This window comes from Suricata suricatta, chromosome 2 (assembly GCF_006229205.1).
Source record: "Suricata suricatta isolate VVHF042 chromosome 2, meerkat_22Aug2017_6uvM2_HiC, whole genome shotgun sequence".
NCBI classification, from domain to species: Eukaryota; Metazoa; Chordata; class Mammalia; order Carnivora; family Herpestidae; genus Suricata; species Suricata suricatta.
The window spans coordinates 29,107,426-29,124,403 of NC_043701.1; the positions used below are offsets into that span (position 1 = coordinate 29,107,426).

Consider the following 16,978-nt stretch of genomic DNA (forward strand, 5'->3'; position numbering starts at 1 on the left):
ATAATCTACAGATTAAATTTGTGGCCATGGAAAATAAGCTGCAATAAAAAAAAAAGTGATTCTTTTTCCTGTTAGAAAATCAAGGAAATGTTAATCATGGTCACAGAACCTTTTTGTATTTCAGGTATTTGATGTTGCTCTCACAGTGAAAACTACAAAATCAAGTGAAAACCCTAAAATCAGTTTTCCATACTCATGAAATTGAGGTCTTATCTAGGAATAATAGCACACCAAGAAGAAGAAACTGAGATAGAATTAGGAAATGGATGTGGTAAAAGCGGAGGGATGTGGAGTAAGAGAGCCAAATCAGCATTCACACTGACACAGTCTGGTGACACCATCTCGTTACCTTCTCCTGGGCCTACCAGTGACTTTGGCTGCCAGATTTTATTGCCTTCAGGCTCCTTTCGCAGTTTCTTGATATTTGGAAGCTGCAAAGTAATTCTCCCTTTTGTTGTAAAACTGACCCAAGGACATTAAGGGGGAGAGCAGACATATTCCTTCTCAATTGTAATGGGATAACATTGAAAATTGAAACTGAATTGAAGCTGAAATGCAGAGAATCCAGGTCGTTCCCATACTTTGTCAGCACAGTAGCATGGGAGCTGCAGAACACAGGAATTTCAGACAACATCATGGCTGATGTTTTCACCTGGCGCACAGGCGGTGGTTGTATATTCAATCTCTTAGTTCAGTGATGGGCTATGATGTTTTATGAAGGAGTGGGGGGGGCAGTGCCTGGGTGGCTCAGTCAGTTAAGCATCCAACTCTTGGTATGGGCTCAGGTCATGATTTCAAGGTGCTTGAGTTTGAGCCCCATGTTCCATCCCAGGCTGACAATGTGGAGCCTGCTTGGGATTCTCTCTCTCTGCCCCTCCCCTGCTCGCTTGCTCTCTCTCTCTCAAAACAAATAAATAAGCCTTAAAAAAAGTAACTAAAATGTTTTTTTGGGATGAGAGGGACGATGTACATTTTATATCTTTCCTTGACAGTGATAAATGGTTTTCTGACAAATATCATTTGTGGATGTCTCAAGAACCAACTGCAATGAAGCTTGTAAGAGATGTTTTCAGCACTCATCGATATTCCAGAGCTTTTATCTTCCCTTTGTTTTTCTCATTTGCTTCCAGAAGTGCAGGGCTCTAGACTTCCATACTACTCATAGGAGGCAGGGACCAGAAAATGGCATTCCTGAAGACCGGTCCTCATGGCTCATACTCTGCACATTTTTAGGACCTTTCCTTTTGCCCAAGCATATCCTTTGGGGTCCTTTCCTTCAAAAGCTTTTCTAGCTAAGTAGCCTGTAGCTTTACTGCCAGTGTGGTAAAAGTGAACCTGTGAAGGGTTATTGTGGCTAAAGGTCCCCTCAACCTCATTCATTCGTTGGCTTAAGTTCACACCTTAACGAGCAAGGTGAAGTGTATCTGTCACATGGTTAGCTGCTCAGGAACCATGAGCTGTTATTGTCATTGCCCTTTGTGACCCTCATCATCTACTCAACTTTCTTTTCAAATACCTTGTTTAAAAACTTGTCTTTTATTTCTCATTTCAAATGATAGAAATAAAAGTACTTGACTAGTAATAGTGTCTGTGATAAATATCCATACTTTTCCCCCATTTTAGAGCCAATCTGTGAATCACATTTAAGCTGGCTTCTCGAAACAATTTCCAGCACATTCTACTTGCAGTCAGATGAAGTGGCAATTTTCTTAAAATATGGAGCAGTTTGGTGCTGGGCAGAACATGTATTCAGGCTCATAAACATAAACATTTTTTATGTAGCATTTAAATATAAACTATGCAACTCCAAAATGCTACAAAAATAAAAACAAAGTAATTTCAGGGAATAAAGAAATAGAGCTAAAGAAAAATTGAGAGGAAGTAAAAAAGGAGCTAAGTTTTCTTTGATGCAAGAAAGTTGATCATGGGTAAAAATATATTTTTATAAATTTCTTTAGGGGGAGATGTAGCACATTCTAGAACTTGTTTACCATTATATGTCAAGCCACTATGGTGTTTACTTCTTATTCTGACCTTTTTCTAGCAGCCCCAGCTCAAGGCCAGCACCGAGCCTTTCTTCAGCGATGACGAATGAGTAGCGATGCTGAGTGAGAACTTGCTGAAGGAGACGAAACTCCGTTTTGCTGTAGGAAGGAGGCCGGTAGAGGACGGCCCTTCTGTCATGGCTCCCAAAGTGTGTCATTAGTGATTTCTCGACCTAAAAAAGAAGAAGAAAGAAAGGAGGCATAAAAATTCAAGAGGAAAAAGTAGCACGCTTCTCCTTGAAGGACATGGTTAATGCAAATCATGGGCCATGCAGAAAGCCACCCTTCAAGTTATTTTCTGGAAATGAAAGACAAATTCTCTGAAAGGCTGGCAAGGACAAAATTGACCTCATAGGCAAGAACCGAAGGTGAACTGAATTTTTCTCTCTAATATAGAGAGATGAAAATTTTAGGCCATTAAAATACAGAGGTCCTGTGAGAATACTGTTGCATAGAAATACAGAGCTTAACTGTAGCTGAAAATATAAATTAATAGCAATGCCTTTCATCTGCATTGTGCCTGTATAAAATACTCCCAGCTGCATTATCTACTAATGGTGCTTTTTAAGTAAACATGGGAGATGAAACAGACTCAGAGAGGGTAGATTTTGTGCTGGAGGGACACAGTTAGGAACAGGGAGTGCCAAGAAGCAATCTCCAAACCCTCTGGAGGTACACAATGCGGCTTCTCCTCTCAATCAGAACACAGCGAAATTGGAATGCATCCCAGGGTGGTGGGCAAGGTCTCTGCCCAAGAAGAGGAGTATCATAATTTCTGGTTCTTCCTTCCATAGTTTATTGATCCTCCAAACAAATATTCCTCTTTCCCAAGGTGATGTTTGAAATTCCATTAACAAAAGGGAATTTTCCAATTGATAAGTAGAAAGAATGCTTATAGTTGAGTTCATTATAAGGTATAATTGCAGACATTGGATATTTTCCTGAAAACCTGAGATTAAAACTTGATAAAGTAGACATTATTTTGTGACCAGAAGGAGTGATGAGATTGGATAGGGGTTTGAGCAAAAACTGGGAGAGGCTGAAGAAGAGGAGACAAAGGAATTGTAGAAGGAAGATGAGGGAGAAGAGATAAAAAACAAAATTGGGAATCCAAAGTACTTTTAGTGGCACCCCTGAACAGGACTGTCCACTTTATGGATCTGAAACGTATGGACCAGGCCTTTTCACCACTTAAAGTTCTTCATTATTTCCCATTACTGACAGAATTAATTCCAATCATCATCAGGGAACACAAGGCCATTCAAACTTTCTTCTCTGGTCATATCACACTCTGGCTTTCTTCTCTGGTCATATCACACTCTTAATTATTTCCATTCCTGATCCGATTCTGTTCCATCATACACATACCTGTGTCTTCTACCTAAAATCCCTTCATCTCTCTCCATTCGTCCATCTAGCTAACTCCGAAGCAAACGTCATCTCTTTTGGAAAGTTTTCATTGAAATACACCCTTTTCTTGGCACTTAGGAAAGGAAATGTGTATCTCTCCCTTATGTGAGCTCATTAACAGGCAGCATGCATGTACACACAGCACATGTTTAAAAAATGAAGATGCCTACAAAATTAATGAGCCATCATGGTCTATGAAGATATGTATGAAGATATGTATGGAAAGAAAGAAGAAACAGATTTAGGTTGTAAACTCTCCGAGGGCAGGAACAATATCCTATTTTTCACTGCATATGATTTATCACCCTCTGTAAATGGATTGACAAAGCACAGTGACGTGCAAGATAACACAAACTCCGGAGAGACTGCTGGGTTTGAATCACCTGGTTCCCCCAGCACTGCTTGTGTGACCTTGGACAATACCTTCCTCCTAAGGGCGCTGTGAGGACTAAAGGGTTAATATTTACGAATGGCTCAGAACCGTGCATGGTATATAGGAAATACTGTCTTTGTGTTTTTTAAATAATAATATGAAAAACAAGAGAAAAACTGTTTCTGAGTCTGAGCTCTGCTATGGTAACATAGGCTTTGAATACGTGTGTGGTGGATTTAATAGAAAGGACCAGAACACTAGCTAATCCACATCTCCCCTGCGTGGTACTCTGGGCAAACGTGATTGATTAGATATTTTCCCTTGTTAAAGGATACTGTGTTATATTGACAATAAAACTATTTAAACGCAAAAATTTAACTGCCAATTGGGACATGGTTCACCAGCCAATATTATTGTTTGTCATGGTAAACTTATTAGAAGGAGTATTTGAAGCCGAAAACAGGTTGAGCCTTTGTTCACAGGAGTTAGAAGGAACCAGTGTCCCACAGGAGGCCAAAATAAACAGACATGCATCTAGGTGCAAGGGGAAGACAGATGCTTCCAAATATATCATTGTCACTCAAGCAAAATACACAGTGCCCAGAATTCCTTTCTCACATTATCTTCTTTCGTAATCACAGGATGCTCCTCTCTCTTACAGCTGGCTCAAGTAGAGCAGTGATTTCACAGAAGGAGAGTGTATTTTCAAACTTGACGTTATTATTATTTTGAAAGATACACCCCCCCCCCCCCCCCCGACCAGGATCAGTTTAAGCCAGAGCTATGTGGCTCTTCAGTATATCTTCCATGGAGCATATTTTAAATAAAGCATAAGTGGCCAAATTTTATAATAACCTTTCTAACATAAACTGACATTTTCACTCACATCTCAGACTACAGAGAATAATAGGAAATGAGCTTGTCAGTCAAATTATGCTATATTACCCTGTAATACAACCTGCTCCTGTCCTTGTCATATTTATAACACACTGGATCAGCAAAATGGCCCAATACCAAGGGGCAAGAACACTTTTAGCTGGTCCAATGACAGGTGCACACGCTGCCCATGCGAAATAAAAACTACGTGAACAATTATGTCAACCACACCAGCAAATGCAGGATTATCAAGTGCCAAAAGCAGCACTTTGGGAAATGAGAGCTCTTGATTACTCCTACAATTTTAAAGACATATTATTAGTGAAAGAATTTAACCTAGCCACCACAACCACAACTAACCCTGAGACTCACAGGCCTTCTGAGAAGACTTTAGGAAAGAATCAGTGTTACTGGATGTTAACTCTCTGAGCTCCCAAGTCACTTCCCCCTCTCCCTTCTGGAAAGATCTGAAAGACTGTCCCTCGGAAATCACTTTGCCAGACTATGCAAAAGTTATTTTAAAAACTGAACACTTATGATATTTATTGGAAAGACTTCAACATCTGAAACCTTTATACCTCCTTAGATAAAGGAAAGGACAGAGTGCTGTAATAAATGACGTGGAGTGTTAGATGCAGCAATGTGGAGGAAGAATTGAAGAAGAGTGGGGATCAGAAATCTGGATTTAAATTCAGACTCTGCCTTGCTTCATCCACTGGGGACAGTTGTTTTGTCTCTCTACATCAGAGCTTTCTCATATGTGTAGTTTAAATAACAAATCCTACTTCATGAAGTTGTAGGAAGAATTCAATGAATTTGCTATCTGAAGGTGTCAACACAGTGTCCCATCAATAAACAATGTTAATTATATATGAATAAAATTGAATAATATTATATTTTAACTCTGCTTTTCCACTAAGAATTCTTTCTTTTCTTAATGAGGGCAGAGAGAGGAGTGGCAAAGGGAGAGAGAGACAGAATCCACACTTAGTGCAGAGCCCAATGCAGGGCTCGATCCCATAACCCTGGGATCATGACCCGAACTTAAATCAAGAGCCAAACACTTAACCAACTGAGCAACCCAGGCGCCCCTCCATTAAGAGTTCTATAAGCTTTTCAATTAATATAGTTTGGCCTCTGTCATAAAAACCATTTCTGCAATAAACTATATACTTCCATATATCTTGATGTATGTTTTTCCCTGCATGATTCATCACCTTTTAATGTAAAAATACAATTTATTTACTTACTATGTTTATAATCTGTCTCCCCACACTATAAAAGGAGGTAAATAAAAGCATATATTTGTCTATTTTGTTCACTTTTGTTTCCCCAGCCTAAGAATACCACTGGGCACATAATGGGCACAAAATAAATATTCTTTGAATGAATGAATCTTTTTCTTCAATATGTAAAAGTCTGGGTTATAAGTACTATCATGGAAGATTGGGAAGAGAAAGTGGTGAACATTTGTATTAAGAAATTAATTTCAGTAGAATTTCAAATAGGAGCAAGAATGACAAAAATAGAATTAAATGTTTGAGCAAAGTAATGAATTTGCAGTAAAAAAATCTATGTTTCTCAGTTACTTATAGTATTAAAAAAATCTTCACCCTGACTTGCCACAAAGGAAAAAAATGCAGCTCTTTAAAATATAGGAAGGATGAAAAATAAAACTTGTTTTTTTTCCATATGACAGAAATCTTTTTTCTAGATTTATTAAAGTAGCCATGTATTTATGACACCTTTTGATGCTCTAATACAAATCATATAGACCTTGGATGTGTGTTATATATAACTAACAGTAAAATTGCCTTGCTGGTCAAGGTCTTTGACATTTTAGAAATATTACAGAATCTATCATAGTGAATTATGTTTTAATTTTTCTACTATAAGAATAAAATAGGGATTTTTTAAACTCATTGGTAAAATTTAATACTTAGTTTAGAGAATTCAAGTGCTAAAACTGCGTTTCTTGGCTGCAGGTCCTATACATTTTCTACTTAGGAATTATTTATAATTGCAGGAGACTTTAGGAATCACTCATTTCCCGGATATGCAGGCAGAGTCTCAGGAGAAAATTCTTTCCATAAATGAACTTTACCTAAGTCTGCCTTTATCTCACAACTGATTCAACAGAATCTCAAGCCCATCAGGGAGTAAATACACAATTCTCAGACCTCTCCCTGACACTGAGCACCTTCCAACTGCACTACCAAACTGTCCTTGGGGCCACTGACTATCCCCAAAACCTCCAATGCCAGGCAAGTTTGCTCATCGGTGCCTCTATGTAAGTTTTAAACAGTGATAGAGAAACAAAAGCAATAAAGCTTTCATATACAAAAGTCCTATCCTCACTACAGCGTTGAGAAAATGGCGCCCCTTAAATAGCTGTTCTCAAAACCCACCATCGCTTCTCTCTCAATCTATCTTTCCCTTCGACACTCTTTGTCACTCTTTACAATTTATAGTAATTTATTATTACTTGTTTAATGTCTGCCCTTCATACAAATTTTCATGTTTCCTGAAAGCCTAAATGTGTCTTCTTTTAGTCATTGTACAAACAGCTTATTACCAGGTTCTAGTAAAAGGGAATGGATGAATGAATAAGCAAATGAATGAATGCATGAATGCAAAATGAGTTTATTGTTTGCAAACACATGCATGGCTTTTAATTATTTTACTATCAGGTGAAAATACCTACTAGAAACATTTCAGTGGAAGCTTTTAAAAATTTTTTTTCTTAATGTTTATTCATTTTAAAGAGAGAGACAGAACACAAACAGGGAAGGGGCCGAGACAGAGAGGGAGACACAGAGCTGTCAGCACAGAACCCGACGTGGGGCTCGAACTCTGGAACGGTGAAATCATGACCTGAACTGAAGCAAGACACTCAACGAACTGAGCCACCCAGGCGCCCCCATCTCAGTGGAAGCTTTGATATTTGCATCTCAAGCCATGAAATATCCATGACTTCTTCATCGCTAATGCCTGTCTCCTCCACTTCACTACAATGGCCACTCGAATCATCGTAATCTTGAACTTTATGATTCCCAAAATACCCTCACCTCTATATTCCATTCTCTGATCTCATTCAAGTATTTCCATCTCATTTATTCTCAATATATCAGCTCTTCAACCACTAGTCTTTCCCACTCATGCCAACTTTCTACTAGCCTCTTTTTTACCTTCTTTCTGTGCAGCTCTGTTCCCTGGTCCAAAACTCCAACAACTCCCTACCCAGCCTTTGAAATTATCCCCTTACTGCACTGCACTTGCGTCACATTCATGGCAAAATTTCAAGCACAGAAGAGCTGGGGACACAGCAGTTAACAAGCCACACAAGTCTCGGCCCCAACAGAGCTGACAGCCCATCAAGGAAAGCAGACATAAACAACTAGTTATAATAATTACAACATGCTGGTAAGTCGGGAGGACTAGGGTGTTATGGAAACTCTGAGACCCAAAGATCCCAGCGGCCTGCCCGCCCTGCACTGGGGCTGGGTTGCCGCTGAGGAGAAGGGCCCAGGGCACACAGTCTGGTTGGCAAAACCCGTTCGGTCTTCAGGGTTCCCAGACCATCCTGCTATGCTTCGTTTCTCAATTCTCTCTCACATTCTCCACAGTGACTAATTTTCCAAATCTCCAGCTACCTTCTTATTTCTACAGAAAACTGCCTCCCATTCACAGAGAAATTAGCACTAGTAAGAAGGAAACACAATGACATAATTAAACAGCCTCTGTTTTGGCAAACCCATAGCCAATGGCACAACTAACATTTCCTCTTTCCTCTGACTTCCACAGGAGAAGCCTGTCCCCCCTTTATCCATGGCTAACCGCTCTGTTTATTCTCCAGATTCCACAACCCCCATCCTCCAGGCAACAAACCCCCTTCCAATTTCTTTCCTCAGATCCTTGAGAACTTCACCCATCTTTTCTCCTTCTCCTGGATCCTTAATATCTCTTCCCTCTTGGCTCTTTCTCAATGTTTATTCATTCACTCACACATTCATTCACCTACCCGTTTAATATTTTTCAAACACCTTCTATATGATAGGCACTGTTCTAGGTACTGAACAATGTAACTGAAGAAACTTGACAAAGCTCTATCCCTCACTGAGTTCACTTTTTTAAGTTTCTTAAGTGTTTACTTATTTATTGTTTTGAGAGAGAGAGAGGAAAAGTGTGTGAGTGAGTGGGGCATGGGTGGGGGGAGAGGAGAGCAGAGGATCTGAAGTGAGCTCTTAGCCTGATGTGGGCCTCAAACTCATGAACTGTGAGATCATGACCTGACCTGACATCAGGCACTGAACTGACTGAGCCACCCAAGTGCCTCTGAGCTCACTTTTTGTGGAAGGACCAATAAACAATTAGTGAAACTGTGCAAGGCAGGCTTGTGCAGAGAAAAGAACCCTGATCCTGGGTAAAGTGTACAGAATGCCCAAGGAGCTCCTTGAGATGCTGTTACTTATTTATGTTGTGTGTGGAAGAAAATGAGAGAAGAAGGAGAATTCTTAAAGGGAGAGAAAAGATGGGCAGAGAAATTAAAACAGGAAGTCCTGGAAGGTCAGTACCATAGGTGCTTCTTATTGTGGATGGTAAATACAGCCAGATATGTAACAGAAATAACTGGCCATAAGGATAAAAGTGGAGGTAATATATCATTACGCACTATCTTTTTAAGTAGCTAATAGGAAACCAAAACCTAATGATTAGTTGAGAAGTTAAAAGTTGGTAACTTTATGCTGATCTTTCTACCTAGGTAAAACCTCAATGAATTCTGATTCCTTTGAGTAAAAGCCATAGCAGGGAAGAAGCAAATGAGGAAAACTGAGAGGGTGTTTTCTTGTTTTATTTTGTTTTCTGGATCGATGGGCATCCTGGTAGAATTCCAGAAGGCCAGATATTTACTTCCTAAATGATACAATTTCCTAAGAACTATGCCATCATTCCCATAATATAGAGAAGTTGTGGAGTTTTGTAAAGTTTATTTATTTTTGTCATAGAGAGCTCGAGTGGGGAGGGGCAGAGTGAGAGGGAGAGAGAAAATCATAAGCAGGCTCCTAGCTGTTAGCATAGAGCCCGATGCGGGGCTCAAACTCATGAACCGTAAGATCATGATCTGAGCCAAAACCAAGAGTCAATTGCTTTACCTACTGAGCCACCCAGGTACTCCAGAAAAGTTTTTTAAAAGTGTTAGTGCTCAGTGACCTGGGCAATCAAGCTATGAGAGGGAGACATGACACCTGTCCTAAAGGAGGCACCGAGTCACATCAAGAAAGCATCACTGGAAGTGCACTGGAAGGGGAAAGGCGGTAAGCCCTGTACTGTGGAACCTGGTTTGGGATAGAAAGAGCAAGGACATCAAGCCTCAGTGTGTGTGTAACTAAGAGGTAAGGTCCAGAGGATGAAACCCAGAAGTGGGAAGAAAAGTCCCCAAGAAAGGACTTGCCATGAAAGTATGAAGTAAACAGGGAGGCTAGAAGCCTAACATACCAGAAGATAAGCGGGCACAAAGGAGGAAAATGGGAGAACGGCAGGAAAGGCCCTGACCTGGCCATCCTCAGCTAGAAAATAGTTAATGATAAACATCATATTGCCCGAATCCCCTGGGAACATCTGAAATACTGAAACTTAAGGGACATATAATGATTTTTGCTTATCAGTATAGGCATCCCACCACATCTATAAAATCTGAAGGTCGACGGGCACCTGGGTGGCTCAGTTGGTTAAGCGTCCGACTTCAGCTCAGGTCATGATCTTGCAGTCCGTGGGTTTGAGCCCCGGGTCAGGCTCTGGGCTGACAGCTCAGAGCCTGGAGCCTGCTTCGGATTCTGTAACTCCCTTTCTCTCTGCTCCTCCCCCATTCATGCTCTGTCTCTCTGTCTCTCAAAAGTAAATAAATAAATAAAAATCTGAAGGGCGGCCCTGAGAAGTCCCACGTCATCCGTACGTTACAGGCCCAGTCTCCACACTCACTTCGGGGAACCACGCTGCGCCTTTCTAATCGGGGCGCAAGTACAGAGCTGGTGCAGCTGGGGGAAAGTGGAGAGCCGGGCAGAGGCCAGGAAGGAGGAGGTGACAGGACAGCTTCCGGGCTCTTCCGGCTTCAGGTTCAATGCGCAGCTTCAGGCTCGTGTCCCCGGCTAACCCTCATACGTGGCAGGGATCGTGGAGACGGGAGAAATTAAAAATGAAACCAAGAATACAAGAACAGCGGTTTCTCGTCCAGCCTGCGTCTGGTGTCCCCGGCTGCGAGGTCCCCTCTTGCATGTCTGGCAGCTGCGGTTGGCTGGCAGTCTCCACCACACTGACATAGCAGCCATTTCCACCAACGTGGAGGAGCTTCTATTCCCTTCTCAGCTTCTCCGGTGTTTTTTTCTCTTCTCTAGCTGTTTTGGAAGTCATGGGAAGCCTCTCTTTCAGCTTCCTCTGGAGGTTTTTTCTCCAACTAATTCAAGGCTCCCCTTCGGTTGTGGTGCCACCCACGAAGCACAGCTGTGGGTCTTCAGTGTGCTGATTGCCGAGACTTTACAGACAAAACAAAGACCCAGCTGAGATTACAGAACCCCAGGGGTGGCTGGGAGATGGTGCTGATGATCGAGGCCTTGGAGAGATCTTTAAGAGTAAGATAAAGCTGTAAATGAGTTCAGGAGAGAATGTAGGTTGCTTTTCCTTTAGGCACATTTGATTTTGCTCACTATTTTGGATCAGATAAAACCACTCATGAGGGTCCTTCCTTTGTCTCTTCTCCTTCCTTCTGCTTTCTTGACCCTACACTCTTCTCCCTTCCCAGGCTTCCCTGGGTCTGACAAGCACAAAGAATTTAAAAGGAGGAAGTCATGTTCTCCCATCTTCATGCCCTGATCATGTTTGCAGGGTTTAGGGTAAATATTCTTGAGCCCCCTGACCCTTATCACAGTGTCCTCAGTAGCTGAAGGATATCGTAATGAAGAAAATATAAAGTTGACAATCCACAATTGTGAAACCCCAAGCAGAAAACAAGGGGAGACCTTGTTCTTTTGAAAAATGTTAAAATAATAGCAAGTCTCTGTCCCCTGGTGCCCAAACAAGGAGTTAATTCAGCAAGTCAGTCTTAAAATAGTAAGTCCCTACAAAAGCAACGTAAAAGACAGGAAAGAACACTGGGGTCATTACGGCAATATCAATACCTAAGCATCACACAATCTACCAAACATTTTTACAGATGCCAGAGACTCTGAATCTAGTTTGAGTCTTTGCCAGCAACTCCCCGCGGCCTTCTAAATCCTGGGTTTCCCCTCTACTTCCCGCCTTCCATTCATTATCTGCTGATGCCACTTACACTCTACTTGATGTACTTTACTTTCCTCATCTGCAAATGAGTACCAATCTTCCATCTTACTTTTCATGCTAGTGGAGGGTTGAAGGAGACTCGGTGAGGATAAAAGCAGCTGAACATACACAACGCCTCATAAATGTAAAGCATATTAAATATCTCTTAAAGAAGTGATTCAATAAAATAGCTTCTTGACATGGTTGCCAGGGTGGCTCAGTCGGTTAAGCATCCGACTTCAGCTCAGGTCATGATCTCACAGTTTGTGGTTGTGAGCCCCATGTCAGGCTCTTTGCTGACAGTTCACAGCCTGGAGCCTGCTTTGGATTCTGTGTCTCCCCTCTCCCTCCCCCTCCCCTGCTCACACACACTCTCTCTCAAAAACAAATCAACATTAAATTTTTTTTAAAAAGAGCCTCTTGACAAATTAAAATAACTTAAATTGTTAAAAAATAAACAGGCATATGTAGCATTTTAACCATTCATTTGAGCAAAATCCATTCCCACTGGGCAGCGCCAAACCCAAAGTGGTTAGGAGTACACTGCTCCAGGAGCCAGGGGAAAAGGTTAGACCGAGAAAGTGTGGAAGCAAAGAACAGAAATTATTTGATTTGCTACAGCTTGCTTTTTCTTATGACTGGCTGCCCTTAGCATTTTGATTTCATAACCTTGAGGCATTTCCAGGCTTAGGCTGCCATGACATCAGAGCCGCATCAGTCTTATGGCTTCCTTGTGTAATGAAGTTTCCAAAACAAAAACCTTAAAAATTTCAGTAGTGTGGGGCGTTTGGGTGGCTCAGTCAGTTAAGCATCCAACTTCAGCTCAGGTCACAATTTCACAGTTTGTGAGTTTGAGCCCCGCATCCGGCTCTATGCTGAGCGCTCAGAGCCTGGAGTCTGTTTCAGATTCGGTGTCTCCTTCTCTCTCTATGCCCCTCCCCTGCTCATGCTTTTGTCTCTCAAATAAATGTTAAAAAAATTCAATCATGTGATTTCATAGTGTTCTGTCAAATTACAAGCAGAATAGGATATGGTAGTATATATATAGTAGAGACATTAACACACTTAAACATAATTGGTCATTTCTAATATTTCTGTGTCATAAAAATTTAGTGTTAGAGCAAATGTATCATGAAAGAAAAAGGCTACTGATATATATATAAAACGGATATACTTTTTCGATTTTTTAGTGCTAGAAATTAAGCAGTATGTTAATTGTGTAACTAAATATGATTTAATTTTATGCTTCATTATAATGTTCTATAAATAAATTCACACGGGATATAAAAAGCCTTCTAGCACATTACATTCCCTCTTTTTGGCTTAGAAGTTAATGGTCACCATTGTCTAGTCTTAGGACCTTCTATAGCATTCACCTAGGAAAATCCTGAGCTACTTCTTTGCATTCTCCATTTCCACCTTCATTCTCTTCTCCCCACCGCTCTCTGCTACAAGGCCAGCTGCTAACCACCCACGACCAGCAGTTCATGATCTCCACCGCCCTCCTCAGCCCCGCAGTCCTCTCTGCACTTCAAAACCGCACACCCAGGGATCCCGGGCTTCTGCGGTGGCCATCACCATGAAATGTGTGCTGGCCAGCTGCAAATCTCTTTCAGCACCAGAGTGAACATGACCCATTCTGCACAAAGAGTCCAGCCTTAGAAAAACATCTGCCAGAAGGAAGGGTAGAATTTAGGCACTGAGATGGGGATTAAGATTCTCCATCCACTACCTACCCAGTCACCACAGTCAGACCCCCAGGAGAGGTAGAGAGGCTCCTAATCCCACTTCACATAAGTGTCTGACATTGTCAATCCCATACAGATAGATCTCTGGCTCCTGTCTTTGCCCCTCAGTACTCACAACCCCGGAGCAACGAGTTGATCCAGACTCTATCCAGAAATCAGGGTCCCCATGCACTGCACAGAGGGAAAACCAACATCCTCCACGCAGGTGCCCCTGCATTTCCAGGGCAGTAGAAGTCAGCTGCTGTGCTTGGTTGAATAAAAGGCCATGGGACAGAGGCCTATACTTCACAAACCCAGAGAAACTCTGCCTCCTCCTATCCAGGCAGGGCACAGAGTGCTAGGATGAATGGAGGAACGTGTGTTAAATACGCAGGCACCATGCTCTGCATGAAAAAACATCCTGCCTTAAACCAAATTTACACACCAAGTCTCCTCACACACATCTACGTCTTGGCGCTCATTCTGCACTCTTGCTTACTCAGAACACCCTTGGAGTGGTTGGTGCTCCATGGTCTCCTCATCTTATCCCTTCAGCTCACTGGCCAGTACGAACATAGCTCTTCTTAGGGACTACCCTGGGCACCATGTTCCCAGCCTGACTGAGCTCTAGGAACCCTCCTTACCACGCTTCCCCTCTAGAAGCCTCCACCCAGTCTACCCCGGTCCTGCTCGTGCTGCCGCACGCGACAATATTACGCCAACACATCCTAACGCGATCTCACACATTCCCTGCAAATCTATCTTAGAGCTTTTCCAAATTGCATACTCACTCTAGAATGCTTAAGTATTCGATGGCCAACTTTTTGCTTTAAAAATAAAAAAATTGGCAGGAAATGATAATATCTAGTAATACCACAAAATAAGCACTATCTCCAGAGGAAGGAATAAGTCATCATCTAATACTGCTATCAAATTTTCAGCTCCCTAAACTCTGTAATTCTTCCCTTAGGGGATGGATTATGTTGCAGAATAGCATTTGGCTTTCTTGTGTGACTGGCTAGAAAAGTGAGATCCCTTCCCAAATGTCCAGTTTATTCTTCAAGGGTCCAGCAAAAGGTCTCATTGGCCAGACCTGAAGAGGAAACCATCTCTTCTAATGTGATAAATTGCTTTGGTCTTTTCAGGAAACTGAGGACATCTTATAAACTGAGGAAGACCTAGACGGGTTGTTTGGGGAGACGGAGTTTAAAAATCCATTTGAAAATACAAAGAAAAATGTAAGGACCACCAGCACCACAGGAAGCCCTAAACTGGACACATGGCATGAATTATACTAGATCCCATTGATCCATTTGTTCAACTTACGTGCCAGGCTCTGTCTCAACCTGATCCCTGCCCTGATCCAACTGCTAATAATTGATTAGAAGGTCTTGTTTAAATGCTAGACTTCACAGGGAGTAGGTTCCTTATTGTTAATTCTTGGTTACTTTTTCAGGGTTTTTTCTAAGAATTGTTCTGAGGACCCTGTGAACATCATTAAAGGATGAGACATCCTCTCATTTATATTACAGAAAAGGGGCTTTGTTTTAAACTGTCCTTATTTTGGGGTGCTGGGGTAGCTCAGTTGGTTGAGCATCCACTCTTGATTTTGGCTCCAGTCATGATCCCAGGGTCATGAGATTGAGCCCTGTGTGGGGCTCCCCACTGACCATGGAAATGCTCTCTCTCTCTCTCTCTCTCTCTCTCTCTCTCTCTTTCCCTCTCTCCCACTCAAGCTCTCTCTAAGTACTACTACAACTACTACTAAAATGAAATTTCATCATTTTATGTTAAACACAGGAGACAGCTCTAGCTTCCTCAAGTTTATATTTCTGATAGAATATATTCTCACAAATGCATTTTATCTGTTCTCCAGCAAACAAGTTTGTGTAAAGCAGACAAAATATTGCTTGAACCATTGTTTCTTTAAAAGAAAAATAATCAGTTTACCTTCTTTTCCATCATCTTTATCTTCTCCTCCACAAAACAAAACAAAACAAAGCAAAACAACTACCACCACAACAAAAACACCTCTGCCCCAAATCTATCTGCTTTTAAAATAGCTTAAATAGGGGCATCTGGGTGGCTCAGTCGGTTAAGCAGCTGACTTTAACTCAGGTCATGATCTCGCAATTTGGGGATTCGAGCCCCATGTCAGGCTCTGTGCTGACAGCTAGCTCAGAGCCTGGAGCCTGTTTTCAGATTCTGTGTCTTCCTCTCTCTCTGGCCCTCCCCTGCTCACGCTGTCTCTCTCTCTCTCTCTTTCTCTCTTTCTCTCCCTCAAAAATAAATAAAACATGAAAAATTTAAAAAATATAACAGCTTAAGTAGCACTAAAATATTTGGACAAGTTTTTGCTTGTGCGTATGAAGCTTCAGATGTGTTATTAATATTTTCAGTTTACGAGAGAAAGAGAGAGAGAGTTAATAAAGGGAGGAGTGAGGGAAAACCTACTTGGAATCACTTCTGCCCTCTGGGTGTGGCTAGTAGGGAAGGTCTCCCGCTTAGTAGAAAAGCCGACTTTCTCCTCGATACTTCGCTAAGGTCAGACAGTTCCCGCTCTGCTACAGAAAAGTTAATTTCCTGTTGCATTTTTCCTGAAGCATTTGTGCACTTTGGCTAAATTAATGCTAGATTTTCCACCAGGAAAGAACTAGGCTTAGGGCTGAAACTATCGGAATGCTATTATACTTCCTATTGCTTGTTAAAGAAACAGTGAAACATCAAGAGGAAACTCAACTGTGACCCTGCAATTTTGGACTCCTGGTGGCATGCTGAAACCTAACTGTACAACCTGACATTTGTCAAGCACATTGTACTGTAACTTTTTAATGAAAAAAGAAGTATTGCCAGTACATTTGTATTACTTATATGCATCCTTTTCCCTCCAGAGATGCTAAATACAGTGAGAATATTTTCCTGACATTATCCTTTGGGATGTGTTAAATTAATTGAACACAGGAGCTGTTAGGCTAAGTGGCTGTAATGCAGTGGTGGCCTATGTAAGGCAAACCAAAATCTAAGCCTATAAATCCCTCAAGGTTAGGAAATCAAAACCTAAGGACAACCAATCACAAACGGTCAAGCAGGCTTTAAGCTTTAGCCAGTGGATAATTGCCTTACTGTCCTAACCCGCGCTCAGGGTCGCGTTACTTTACTGAGCCCCGCGTTGAGGCGCCAATTGTCGTAACCCAAAGGCCGGGGCCGCTCGTCCCTGGCGATAGGCGGTACCT

At 41.7% G+C, this 16,978-nt stretch overlaps 1 protein-coding gene across 1 annotated transcript in view; it reads right to left on the bottom strand.

The window, feature by feature from the left end:
* Positions 1 to 16,978, bottom strand: part of CPED1 (cadherin like and PC-esterase domain containing 1) — a 275,534-nt gene that overhangs the window by 245,188 nt on the left and 13,368 nt on the right. Inside the window, exon 2 of the mRNA XM_029918194.1 lies at positions 2,035 to 2,218. Within this exon, the coding sequence (XP_029774054.1) occupies positions 2,035 to 2,218 (184 nt within the window). The remainder of the gene's footprint in view (positions 1 to 2,034; positions 2,219 to 16,978) is intronic.